This window comes from Drosophila virilis, chromosome X, assembly GCF_030788295.1.
Source record: "Drosophila virilis strain 15010-1051.87 chromosome X, Dvir_AGI_RSII-ME, whole genome shotgun sequence".
In the NCBI taxonomy this organism is placed as follows: domain Eukaryota; kingdom Metazoa; phylum Arthropoda; class Insecta; order Diptera; family Drosophilidae; genus Drosophila; species Drosophila virilis.
Window position 1 is genome coordinate 269,816 of NC_091543.1, and position 14,348 is coordinate 284,163.

Genomic DNA, 14,348 nt, shown 5'->3' on the forward strand with positions numbered 1-14,348 from the left:
ACGGCAAGGGGGCCACCATCCCACTAATCAATTCGGTAACCAATCTACTAAGCCCAGCCAAGCCCGGGCCCGATCCCAATCCCAATCCCGACCCGGGCTCACCAGCTTCGTCGTGACGCCAATGACAGCTCAAACAATGCAAATGGCAAAGTTTTGCGATGCCAGCGAGGGGAGAGTAGAGGGCAGTAGAGATGGGGGGACGGAGACGTTGGCCAAGTCCTCCTAAAAACCGCAATTGCGTGCAAATATTTTCAATGCAGTCACAAGTTTTGGCGAGCAGGTAAACGAGGCACCGACTTCCATAATTTTAATGTCATAATAAAAATAAAATAATAACAAAAAAAAAAAAAAACAAACACAACCAAACACACACAAGCAGGCAACAAGACGTCATTCGCTGCATTGTATTCCCATTCCCAGCTTCAAAGTTCTAGTTAATGTTCCTTTTCATGCCCTCAACCCATTGCAACATGAATATAAACGGGTATATCGGCTATGTGCATATTTCTGTAACAGCCTAATTCCAGTTGCAACGTTTCTTTCATCACATCAAATATGTGGCCTGTCCATTTTCCCACAAGAAACCACATTTGTTACATTAGAAAAAAATGTTTGAATTCAACGCGAGTAATTCGTGAATTCGTAACTTTGAACATAGTGGAATCTGGTTTAAGCCTGTTCGATATCTTCTTTCCATTATATGTATATGCACACATATGTAACTAGAAAATTATAAAAACTACACCAAACTTGCCATGTACTCGTACAGATGAAAAATATTACACTTTTCAGATACCTTTTCTTATTATTTTTAAAATGGGCAGAATTGGTTAACACTGATGTTATTCAGGAACGCGTTTGTATATAATGATAAGCTTAAAAGATATTGACAGACTCTTAGCGCTGTGTTCAGGGTATTTGCTAGTCGGTCACTTCCGCGTAGAACACTCATAATTGTTGGGTTTGAAGGCAGAATGCAAATTAGCAGAGACAGCGAGAGGGAGAGGGAGAGAGGGAGATAGTGAGAGAGAGTGCGAGAGAGAGAGAGGGAGAGACAGAGGCTTTGCGTAGAAATGTGAATATGTTTTAGGCTGAGGTCCAGTTTGGCATATGAATCACATGTTTTGGCCAAATAATTGCCCGATTTGAGCCAGTTTGGACTCATAATTTAGTGCAGAACTTATTGCCTTACAGGAGTTTCAAACGGAACGATGGCCCTGACTGTACCTGCGACTGTCCTCGCAGAATGCAGAACTTTCTTATACTATCCGGCAGTTGTCGACATTTGGCGTGTTGTCGTCTGTTTTGCCTTTGTTGCTATTAAATGTACTACTTAGAGTTGTTGCTGTTGTTGATGTTGCCGTCGTGCGCAACTAAATAAATTAAAATGCAAACTGAAGGCAAAGGCAGACGAGCAGACGGCATGGGCCCATTATTGCCGTAATATTTTAGCTAAAAGCACAAAAATAAGTAAGAACTAAGAACTTCGCCTTTGCCAGTTTACACCACGAGAGCACGAGACATTTCAACGTTTTGCAGCACACAAACATAAACTAGTCAACTGTACACGTAATTAGCCATCCATATATACAATTATCGTTTTATTAATTAGGCTGCCATTAAAAATTGTGCTGCACAGCAGGTGAGACAGCCCAGCGATTCAGTCGAGACCCGACTCTGCCACAGTTTAGACGGTTGCACGCTGCGTATGCGACACATGTGGCCAGTGCCACATTTTTTCCAGCCAAGCCATCTCTTCATATGCCTCAGATATATAGCTGTACAATCTGTTTATCTTTATGCAGCTGGCGAACACAATGCACAACGCAGCGTCTTGACTGGCAGCTGATGCACACTCCTCGCTTTTTTCGCCCTTTATCTCATTTATTCTCGGCTTATGTAGGTCACCACAAAGGCAAAAGAAAATGTATTTCGAATTGCGAAACATAAATCTCAATTGCAAATTAATAAAAATTCTTTTCGCATGTCCCCAATTCACAATTCTAAACCAAATCAAATATAATATCTAATTAATATTCTACTATGGGGTCTAGGTATGTGCCTAGTTTGGTTTATCTAGCTGCTATAATCGATGTATCGACTGGTGGGTGGTGGGTATTAAATGGGGGAATATTATCTCTAATAGTTTTCGGTATCAATGACAATGGAATATTGACTTGGCTGATCAAGAATCGGAAATAAGTATGAGTTTAGGATCTAGTTATAGATATATCTGATTCCTAATCGATTATTATCTATTTTACGGCAAGAAGGGAAGAATTCGAAAAGTATATCGATATCATTCCGCGTATTATTAAAGGGGAGACTCTATATAGTTTCAGTATTCGGAATCAACGAGAAATTTATATATTAACTCGGCTGATCACGAATCGGAAATGCTTCCTTAACTTATTAGACACTTTAAATGTGAAGAATCTCGCATTCGTACTTTTTAATGACACATCTAGATCCTAAGCCAAGAAATTGATTCAGATTCGACAGATTTCGGGCCATTTAACATGTTTAATTACCACCCAGACTAAGCCAGTTTCGTGTACTCGTCATGATTTTGGACTTACCTTCAACAGATCGCGGAAGTAGGGGCTGCATGCGGAAAGCACCACGCGGTGCGCCTTAATGCTGCGTCCCTCGCAGGCGAGCGTCACATCGACAAAGTCCTCGTCATCGCGAAGGTTCTCGAACGCCGATGTGATGCTGCTCTGGTAGTTGTTCCACCGCAGACAGAAATGTTGTGTCTCGTCCATGTTGCTTTGTTCTTGTTCCGGGTAGAAGTTATTCAGCTCGATTGTGGCTATTCGACTTACAGTTGGAGTTGGACTTGTTGTTGTTGCTGTTCTTAGCTGCCTAGCGTTGTTGTAGTTGTAGTTATTGCTGCTGTTGTTACAATTCTTGTTGCTGTTGTTGTCGTCCTCAACTGCGGAAACAACGCTGGCTTTCTTTGTAGTCACCTTTTTGCGTATTTTGGCGGCTCTTTATTGCACCAAGGGAAGAAACAGTTCGTCTTGCTCCTCGTGTTTGTGACGCCTACGCACACATACACCCACGCACGCAGACACGCACACACGCACACAAGTGAAAAGCGGCGCCCACAACTCCTTGTTGCTTACGTAAATGTTGTTCCTGTATTCTGTGATGATCGGTTGACTATTGACTAATATTTAAATAACTGCAATTGGAAAAGGCGAGAGAGAGAAGCAAATGGATAAGCAATTAATTAATTTGATTGTCAATACATTAAATATATTATAATAATATTAATATATTTGTCCTGCATTTATCTTTGTGGGTTAATACATATAAGTTAAACAAATATATAAATTTTAAATTGCCAAATTCGAACCGCCAGCTGGTTCGATTCTCAGACACCTAGGACACGCACACTGATAACGTCACGTTTTTGTCTGATTTACCTAAGACGCACCAGTGTGCTGACTTTTGATCGAAGAGAAAGGTCAGTCAATCAATCAGTCAGTCAGGATAAGCTTTTATATGCATATAAATATATATATAAATATATATGCACATATATATATTTATATATATATATATATATATATGTGCATATATTATATATATATATATATATATATATATATATATATATATATAATATATGCACATATATATATATATATATATATATATATATATATATATATATATATATATATATATATATATATATATATATATATATATATATGCATATATTAATTTAAAGCTCGTGGTCTTCTATTGTCAAGGTGCAATTTAATCTAAATCTTGAAATTTTCATTAAATTGTAGAGCTGCAATGTAAACAAATCATTTGAGCAAGTATAAGATAATTATATTATTCTATGTAAATTGAATACAACTCGTTTAACTTGTTTGATCAAAATTCATGCGAGTTATTTTCATTATTTTTTCAAAACACACACTCATATGTGTGTGTCTTCGTTCTCTGAGGGGGGGGTTTTTCTGCTGCAGCCGCTAAAAATGTCGATTGTTTTGTGCAACAAACGCAACAATGCAAAATGTTCGAAAATTGTTAACAAATGCACTTTAAAATATTCAACCACGGCGACAATTTGTGTGACATAGAAACAAAACTGAAATGAAGAAGAAAAAACTAGTCTCTAGACAAAAAGAAGCAGCACGAAGCAATCGCAAACAGACAACAAATATTACGATTTAAACGAGTACAATTTAATTTTATATGTTTTTTGTATTCACCCAAAACGCGTGCTTCGAAAAAAGTCAGCGCTAAGCAAATGAACCAAGTCGAACCAAAGTGAAAACAGCAAACGCATCGCAAATAAATAAAACACTTGTAGTGCACAATTTTCGATGTGCTTTTTGTATTGGTTCTGGTTTTGGTTCATGAACTGGTTCTGTTTCTGCTCTTGCTTTAGCTTATATTATTTTAGGGAGGATATTTACAGATATCGTCTGCATTCGCATTAGTTCTGGCTCTTAAATTTGTTCTGGTTCCAGAACTGGTTCTAGTTCCTAAACTGGTTATGTTTCTGCTTTTGCTTAAGATTCCATTCTATTCGCGAAGAGAATTCTAGATCTTATTTGCATTCACATTGGTTTTGGTTCTGGTTCTTAAGTTGTTTCTGGCTCCTGTACTGGTTCTGTTTGGTTTTGGTTCTTGAAAAGGTTCTGATTGGCTCTGGTTTGGTTTCAAAACTAGTCCTGTTCCTGCTTTTGCCCAAGCTTATATTCTGTACCTAAGTACTAGCGAACACTTTGATATTCGCATTGGTTCTGGTTCTGGTTCTGGTTCATGAACTGGTTCTATATCTTGCTTTAGTTTCGGTTCCCTCCTCTCGTCCATACATGTTTGCTCTCTTTCGCGCTAGCACACACACACACACACGCGTTAAAGTTGTTACTGCCCATGCTTTAATTTCTATTCTGTAAGCGAGGATATTTCTAGATTTCGTCTGCTTTGAAGTCTCCTCTCTATGTAAGAGCGTATTCTTTCCTACACACATACGCTCAGACGCGCACGTAAAAGCTTGCTTATGTGTGTCTGTAAGTCTGTGTGTGTGTGTTTGTGACATTGAAAGTGAAAACTATCAAGATAAGTCAAGGCGTGCGGTTGTGTGCGTTGCACTTTTTAGCTATTCTAATAATAGCACGCAGTCAGCCCCAATCACCAAACTTTTCTATGGACACATATGTACATGGAACGGTGTGTGTGTGGCTGTGTGTGTGTCAGTGTTGTCTTTATTTAATGACGACTGTTGAACGCTCTATTCCATGATAAATGTGAAATGCAGAAGGCTGCCGCATTGCATATGTAGTACATACCTGCTCAATAAAAGCTGGGCGCTCAGCTTAACATCCTACTCTGTACGTATGTATGTATGTATATATAAATATGTATATTTTTTGTGGTTCTAAGCAAAACTCTAATAGTTAATTATTTTTGCGAATGCCAACAGAAGTAGATTATTATGTATGCAATTAGTTGGTGAATTTTGTTTAGCAAACATATTTGTTTTCTTTATTGTTGTTGTTTAAGTGTTATTATTTTTGTTGCTATTCTTCTTTTTGCTTTGGCTTCGTTTTGTTGTTGCTGGCGTTGTTGTTGTTGTTGTTGTTGAGGTAGAAATTTGTTTGCGTATACGTAATATGGTAATTTAAGAAGAATAATGCTATTCGATTTGACTTGAGATCTTGGCTTAGACGTTAAATGCAAATAACTTTTGGCACTTGGCGAAACAACTCAAATAAAAATAATAGTAAAAAAAAATAATAGCGCTCACACACACACACACTTATCAATTACCGAACCGAACTGAACCGAACCGAACGACCGACCGAACAACGCGCACTTATAACTATTTAGCTACATATGTATATATCTATGTGTTTGTATGCATTTGAGATTTGTTTAGTTGTCTCATTTAAAGCTGCATCGCGTTGCCGCAGGATCGCCCCGAATTGTCTACTGGCTGGGAAGCACACACTGACTACACTGAAACGTAAAACGGTGAAACGGTAAAACGGGGAACGCTGGAAGCAGCAGTTGGCGGCCAACCAGCGTGTTGGGCTTTTTTGTTGCGTTTGATGATTGCAAGCGTAGAAACTCAACTGAATTCGTGCTAAAGAAGAAGAGAGTGCTCGAGTGCCTCTGGCAGGCAGAACGCCAGCGACGGCGACGGCAACGCCGACTGCGCTCAGCAGCAGCAGCAGCAGCGGCAGCGATAGCGCACAAAAAAGCGCATTAGGCAGGGACAGGGGCAACGGCAGTCGAAAGCACACACAAAACACTAAACTATTCACCGAAATTTTGGCAACAGCAGCAGCAGTCGCGCTCATGTGTGAGTGTGAGTGTGTGTGTGTGTGTGTGTGTGAGAGAGCGGGAGAGGGAGCGGGACAACAACAAACGAGCGAACGCTCAGTGTCGTTGTTGTTGATTTCTGGCCAGTCTCAGTCTCAGTGCCCCGATCCACGCCACTCAAACGCTAGGATCGCCAGGTAGGCAGACAGGGACAGGCATTAAAGATTCATATGTTCATGTGTGTGTGTGTGTGTGTGTGTGTGTGTGTGTGTGTGCACATGTGCCTGTGTTCTCAGCGATCTGTGCGTATACATGTATGTGGGGGGAGCACAGTGAATTGAACCTGAACTTGAGAATTAGAATGTGTTATGCTTTCAATTCCCACCACCACGACAGACCAGACCGAGCGCAGACACACACATACGCACACATGTATTAACTCATACTCGTGCACACACACACAGTGCCGCTGCAGTAGCGACGCACTCACACACAGACACACACATGCATGTGCCAAATAAAGTTTTGGCACAGTCCAGTATTAAATTTGTGACTCTCGATCTCTCACCCTCTCTTGCTCTGTCTCTCTCTCTTCCTCTCTCTCTCTCTCTCTTTCTCTCTCTCTCTCTCTCTCTCTCTCTCTCTTTTCTCTCTCTCTCACGCTCGCGATTAGCTTATAGCGCTTGTCTGTATGCACATGTGTGTGTAGCTGTGACTTTTGTGCATAGAACAAAACTCCGTTGCGGTCGGCGACGCAGCAACTGCGACGCCAACGCGAACGCTGACTAATAGCGACAAATTGGATAGGCAAATATATGTACATATACTAGCGGGTATAGCTCGGCTTTCCCCGTGGCCCGTATTAAATATGTAAATGTTCTCAAAAAGTTTTGAAAATGATTTGAAACTGATCGGACGGTAAATAAACAGCTTTCATACAAACATTTTCAGTCAGTCAGGACAAACAGTTTTATATATAGAAATAGAGAAAAGAGCTATAAAAAAAAAAAAAAAAAAACTAAAAGGCCGAGAGATTAACCACTCGACAACTTTGACATTTTCAACTTGCACTCAACTCATGTGTGTGTGAGTGCGTGTGTGTGTGAGTGTGTGTGGATCGCCTCTAATTACCATGACGGGCAAGAAGTTTCACCTGCAAACGGGCGCAGCTAGCGCCTCCGTTTGCCTGCCGGCAGATATCCCGTTACAATTGTAATTGCAGCGAAAGCATCCGCAAATTCATTTGAAATGGAGCCCCGGTGGGCCAGCCGGTGGGAAAAGCTCAGGTTTCTAATGCAAGTCAAAAAATTATACACAAAATGTTTATGCATAATAATAATAAAATAAAAAATAGAATATAACAGCACCACACTCATTGTGGAGAGAGGTGCAGTGGGTGACAGGGGGAGCGTGTGACCGTGACCGATCCCTAGCAGCTGCTCAGTTATAGAATATTGGAATATGGAACATAAAATGTAGTCTTATATTTCGGCTCACATTTCAATTTACAGTATATTTCGTTAGTTCGTATATTTGCACCTTGTTATTTGTTCGAATTCGAACTCGAAACTTTCGGCTGTAAACAAAATAACACGCAGCTACACTAAGCGGAATCTAGTTGGCATTCGCAACTACTATGTATGCATGTGTGCATGTATTGATGTATTGTTTACATAAGCAAATATGTACATACATATGTGTTCGTTAGCTTTGTTGGACTCTCTCCGATTGGGATTCTTCGATCTGTCGTTTTATGTCATTCAAGTTCGAAATGAATTTGATTTTTATTTTCAATTCTGATGTGACTTTTTGTACAAAAAAAGTAGAATAGATATGTATGTATGTGCATATATATAAAAATATAAGAGGTCTTCGCTCGCATTTGCAATTCGTAGTGTTTACGAACTTTCAAGGCTAAATACTACATTTTTTGCGCTGTATTTGTTGTTGCTGTATTATTATTAAATTTTGTTTGGCGCATTTCGCCGCGCACTCTCCGGCGAGCCGCTAGCCGGCTGCGTGTGAGGGTGTGAGGGAGAGAGGGACAGAGTGAGAGCAGGCGACGCGTTGCCGTTAACGCCGCTGCCGATGCCGCTGCTGGTGGCGCTGCTGCAGACGCAGCCGCTGCTGGCGAACAGCTTTTAAAATAGTTCTAAAAAAAAAGTTTTATTCTTTTTTGTTTTTGTGCTGCGCGCTTTTTGGCATTGCAGTTTTTTTTTATCATTTTTTGCAATTTTGTTTGCCGTCGTATGCGTGTGCGTGTGTGTATATAGTTGAACAAAGCAATTATTTGCTTGAATGCGCGAAGAAAAAGCAGCAGCAACAACGCCAAGCAAATGAGATTAGATAGACAAGTAGTTTGTTCGGTTGGAAACTAAAACTTATTTCTATTCGATTCTCAATAGATGCATATGTGTGTGTGTGTGTGTGTGTACTCTACACGCATTTTATGTGTATTGGTTCGTTATCGAACTGGTTTATTTTCTGTATTTGTGCCTGCCCCTCCCCGGCCATTCCCTTTTCTTGTAATACTCTTATTTTATTTTATTTAATTATTTTATTATTGCTTTTTTATTCATGTAGATTTAACAAATGCATGTGTACGTGTGTAATGGGTATCTATCAGTCGCCCATGTCATATATGCTGCATTTTCGTGTGCTCTTTGTCTTTGTTTCGCTTGGCCTGTTCGCCATGTGTGCGGCGTTTGCTATTTTCAAGGTTAGCTTCGACTGCGTTAGTTGTGTGTGCACACACAAATACACATATTAATATATATGTATATATACACAGACATGGCCCCAAGTCTCCTCTAGTAGTTCTCTATCAGTTGGCTCTGTTCGCCAGGCGCTTAGCAACGCGAATTCCACTTCGCGCAAATACGTAGCAGTGCGGGGTGGGGGAGGAGGAGCACAGAGAATAGGGCAGCCGATTGTTTACAGAGCGTTCATTGAACAAGGTCAGTCCCACCCACACACACAGACACGGACATAGACGTAGACGTGGAGTTAGACACAAACACATCGCCACTTGTTGCCGACAGATGGAAGCACAGAGTAGCAAGTGGCAAGTGGCAAGAATCAACACAGCCACCCTGTGCCTACAATTGACATTCCACCTTCCTTCTCTCATCCCTCCATTTACCGTTCCCATTCCTACTGCCATTGCTATTGCCATACACATAATGCCGGTCAAATGTAAAATCTAACGTCCGCATACAAATAAAACACACACACACACACACAAGCCGGCATACACACTCACGCATACACACATGCATACATAGTCAGCCCAGCCACAGCGGCGAAAGCGAAAGTTTTATGTAAAAACTAGAACGAGAGACGACGGCGACGGCAACGACGACGACGACGACGACGACGACGACGACGACGACGACGATGGCGATGGCGATGGCGATGACGATGACGACGACGATGACGACGACCATTACAAATACAGCGTGGACTGGGAAAGCTCTGTCTGCACATGTATGCGGGGCATAGTGCGAGTGTGTGCGCCTGTATGTGTGAGTGCGTGTGTGCTAGTGGGCTAGACAAAGGCTAGACAGATGCCAGCTGTGTGAACAACAACAACAACATGGCTAGGAAGAACGTTGCATGCAATTGCATAGAACTGCATGCTTGCATATTTGTGTAGAATGTTGAGTGATTAATGAGTCAAATAGATTAATTAAGTGCCAGCTGCTTGTTGTGACCATTAGAAACGACCAAGTTGTCCATGAGAGAGATAGAGAGAGGGAGAGTACGAGAAAGAGAGAACAAGAACGAACAGCGACAGCGACCTGCAAAACAATTCAAAACAAAACCCAATTTTTCAACTCGTAAACTGAGTCCAAGTTCAAGGTCATGCGTTCAACGTCTGCTCCGGCTCTGCAGCTACCGCTGCCGCTGCCTGGTCCGCGCACTAGCCAAAGAGACGGTAGATGTGTGTGTGTGTGTGTGTGTGCGTGTGTGTGTGTGTTGAGACCGATGCGCCATTAGATTGCAGAAAAAGCTTCTCGCGCTATTGTTGCCCTGTGTGTGTGTGTGTGTGTGTTGTGTGTGTGTCTGTCAGAGAGCGAGAGAGCGCATGGCGTGTAAGCGAGCGCGTGGCGTTCAACAAACACTTTCAAATAGCGCAGCGCAGCGCAAGAGACGCAGGCGCAGACGCAGACGCAAACACAGAACACACAAGCGCAATCACAAACACAGAGGTAGACGCGTCCGCACGTTTTTGCTGTGTGTATGTTTGTTTGTTTCCTTTGTTAGAGTATATGTATCTATCTACATATATGTATATGTATATGTATAGATGTATGTACATATATGTATTTCGGGATGTAGAGACATACCACGCAAAATTAGAATTGGGAACTGGCTGGCTAGCTGGCTGCCTGGCTGCCTGGATGAGCTCAGAATTGGACTGTTCTATGACTCGCTGCAAGTCTGGCGCTGGGGTGGGGGGCAAGATGCGAGCGTCTCTTCAGACACAAATAAAAGACAACTGCAAATGTCTGTCTCTCTGTCCATCTTTCTGTCTGTCGACTCGCCAAGCTTTTTGTCTGGAGTTCGTAACTTTCTATGCGTATGTATGCATGGACATATGTACATATGTTGACTGTGTGTGTGTGTGTGTGTGCCTACTCCTGTGTCTTCTTGCCTGCGCGTGGTCACGTTTGTCTACGCTTCAATTTCTTCTTCTCGTTTATTTTGTTCGCTTATTGTTTTATTGTTGTTGTTGTTGTTGTTTTTATTATTTTAGCTGCCAGTTCGCGCGCTCGCTCGCTTTAACGCTGACAAAGTTGATTTCTATTGTTGGTGCGCGGCGCAGTCGCAGCGCTGCGGCGCGGTTGGCTGCAGCGACTGCCGGCTGCCTTAGTTGTCGTTTTTAGCATTTTGCGCTAATTTGACCTTCACCTTAACCTAGTCATCGTCTGTCGGACATTCGGTCGTTTACCCCATGACAAAGTCGAAAAAAACACTCATCGTTAGTTTGTGTGCAAGCTACACAGGCACAGGCACACACACACACACACTCTCTCTCTCTCACACACACACACACACACTCACACACATATATGCATGTACATTTGTGTATGAGCATACAACTGGGAGCAAACGGTAGAAATTCAAAGTTTTGATAGAGCTTTTTTTCTATAATACACACAAGTGCACTTTCTGCTCATCCCCACTCTATGAGCGCACACACACATACATTCATAGACAACATGATCCGCAGTGATCACAACTATTGTCGTCTGTAGCTTTCACTCAAAAGCTCTGCTCTCGCTCAACTAGTTTTTGTAGTTGGCGCGTTTCTATTTGAGCGCTTTTGGCTTATCTAGCGCCTCTCGCTGCCAACAACAACAAGAAAACTAGCAATGTAAGTTTAACAGTTGAGCAAGTGCTGCTCTTGAGCGCAAATAGTTTCTGGGCTAGACCTAGATCGAGTCGCAAATTTTCCAGTGCCGTTTAGTTGAGAGTGCGACGCGTTTGGCTTTGGTTGTCGTTAGTTTTGTTCGCCTTCCGTTAAATAGTGTCAATAGTTTTGTAACCCTTGCCTCTCCGATTAGTCCAAGTACATGGACATGCATGAATGCGAGTGTATCGGCATGCATGCATCAAATAAGGAAAGGGGAAGTGATTTGTGCGCGGCAATTTTGGGTCGCTGTCATCGCAGCCGAGAGGGCTTTGAACTCGTGACGTTGCGCGTACTCGATCAACGGCTCGTCTCGGCAAGCATCAGCAGCGCACCCCAAATCCCACCCCGTTTGCGTTGTATGAGCGCATGTGAAAAGTGTAACAAAAACAAAGTGCGGCCCATTATCGTGTGATCCCCCCCTGATAACCGACGCCACTGGCCGACTGCGACAATCAGTTATTGGCCCGCCGTGTGGAGCTTCTCCAATGAGCATTGAACTGCGAACTGCACAAACGTGCGCATTTGGCAGACAAACATGAGAAATGGTGCTGCCAAATTAACTGGCCATGTTGAGGTTAGTTAACAATACAAACACTCACACAAGCAAAGAAGCTGTAGTTATTCCCATTTCTGGAATTATTTATTTTCGTGTGCCAATCGAAGGACTGTTATTCTGCTGACGCAGCAGTTGTGACAGTCGCCGTGTGGCCTAAAACGCAAGAAGGCACTTTCAAAAGTAATGCAAAGCTGGCGAAATTTCGCCTCTGAGTAAAAATGCATTTAATTTTAAAATAATTACATATATGTATGTGCATATGTTTGTGCGTGTGTATGCACACATACATATGCACGATTGCTTGCATGAACATGCATGAAGTCTACAACGCAGTGCCCTGCAAAAACAGCTACCCAAAAAAAAAAAAAAAAAAAAACGAAGAAAAAACACTGCGCTCTCCCTTCTGTGCATGTGTGTGTTTGCTCCACAGGGCGAGAGTAAAAGCTAAAACAAAAGTAAGCTGCGCATTGGTCTCGCTCATGCGCGCGCTCTCTTTCTCTCTCGCGCTCGCTTCGCCGCGCGCGCGTGCTCTGCCCGTCAGTCCTTGAGTGTTGTGTGCGGAGACATACGTACATATATACGTATGCATGCATGCATGTATGCACGCGTCTATGGATGCATGTACATACATACATGCTTATGCACAATTTAATTCGCATTACATGGCTCGTATTATATTTGCTTGTTTGCCTTTCAATTTACAAAGCGTTCGCCATTTGGGTGAAACTGTATGTATGTATATACGAAATCGTATGTATATACATATGTATATACATACATATGTGTTACATATTCGTGTATTCTACATACATATGTATGTCCGTATGCATCTGTATTTCTGCACAAATAAGCAAACACCAACTCGCCGCAAGACGAATTGTATTCAATTGACACACATACAGTTTTGATATTTGTACATAATAAATACATATGTATGTATATGCACGCATGTGCATAGATATACACATACAAGGCGAGCGTTGAGGGGCAGTACCATTAAGAGTAGGCCTCAAGTTGCCTCGCCATGTCCCACTCCCACTCCCCCTCTCCTACTGCCCTTTCAACCGGCCGAATTGTCGCTGTTCGTGTGCATTCACACAGCTGCATTTGTATTTGTGAGCGCGCTATTTTTTCGTAAGCTTTGTGCGTTGTTGTCGTTGATTATTTGCTCAGTGTTTGCATGCGTGTGTGTGTGTGTGTGTGTGTGTGTGTGTGTGTGTGTGTGTGTGTGCTTGTGTGTAATATATATTTATATATATACATATGCATGCGCTCATGCTTGAACACAAACGCAGATCGTACGCGCGTATTAGCATTTCTTATAAAAAGCTGCTCGACGCAGCTGCGCTGCCGTTGCTGCTGCGCTTCTGCTGCCGGCGAGGTTAAGAAACTTTTTGGGTTTAATAACATTGCACAAGGTTATTAGATAAAAATGTGTTGAGCAAAAATATGCGCTCGCTCGTACTCGGCACTGGGAAATGGAAATGAATCGACTCGGCTCAGCGACAGCGACAGCGAATGCGACTGAGACTGCGACAGCGACTACGATCGTCGTGTGTGTGTGTGTGTGTGTCTCTGTGTGTGTGGGAGATTGGGAGATTGGGAAGGGGAATGGAATGGAATGGATGACTTTGACCGGTTCTCTCTCCCTCGCCTGCTCGCTCGCTCTATATCTATAGTTATAGCTAAAGCTACAGCTAATACATACTGTTGCATATATGTAAATATGTATCTATATATGTACATATATGCTTACATGTATACAAAATGTATTTATGCCCAGGTTGACTGCCATGTGACTTATTCATGGCTGGAGCTTCGCGTTTGGGCTGTTTTCTTTTTTTTTCTTTTTTGAGGCTGTCAAATGCCGTTACTCCTCTGATTGACACTGGGCGAGAGAGCGGGATTAATGCATTACTAAGTGTGAACGAGTTCAATGATCATTTGATTTGCTGACTTGCTGGATTTGCCTTCCTGTCCGTCCCTCTCTAGTTCCCACTGTCTGTCGTTCTGTCTGAAAATCGCATTTTCTAGTACGTACAACAAAGGTGAGGGAACGCATGTGTTACGTATACG

General features: G+C 42.2%; 1 protein-coding gene across 5 annotated transcripts in view; it reads right to left on the minus strand.

The window, feature by feature from the left end:
* The window catches only part of br (broad-complex core protein), a 110,864-nt gene that overhangs the window by 39,197 nt on the left and 57,319 nt on the right, over positions 1–14,348 (minus strand). For all 5 annotated transcript variants that reach the window (XM_032433349.2, XM_032433350.2, XM_032433346.2 and 2 more), the window contains exon 3: positions 2,580–3,187. In XM_032433349.2, the coding sequence (XP_032289240.1) occupies positions 2,580–2,765 (186 nt within the window). In that variant the 5' untranslated portion in view covers positions 2,766–3,187. The remainder of the gene's footprint in view (positions 1–2,579; positions 3,188–14,348) is intronic.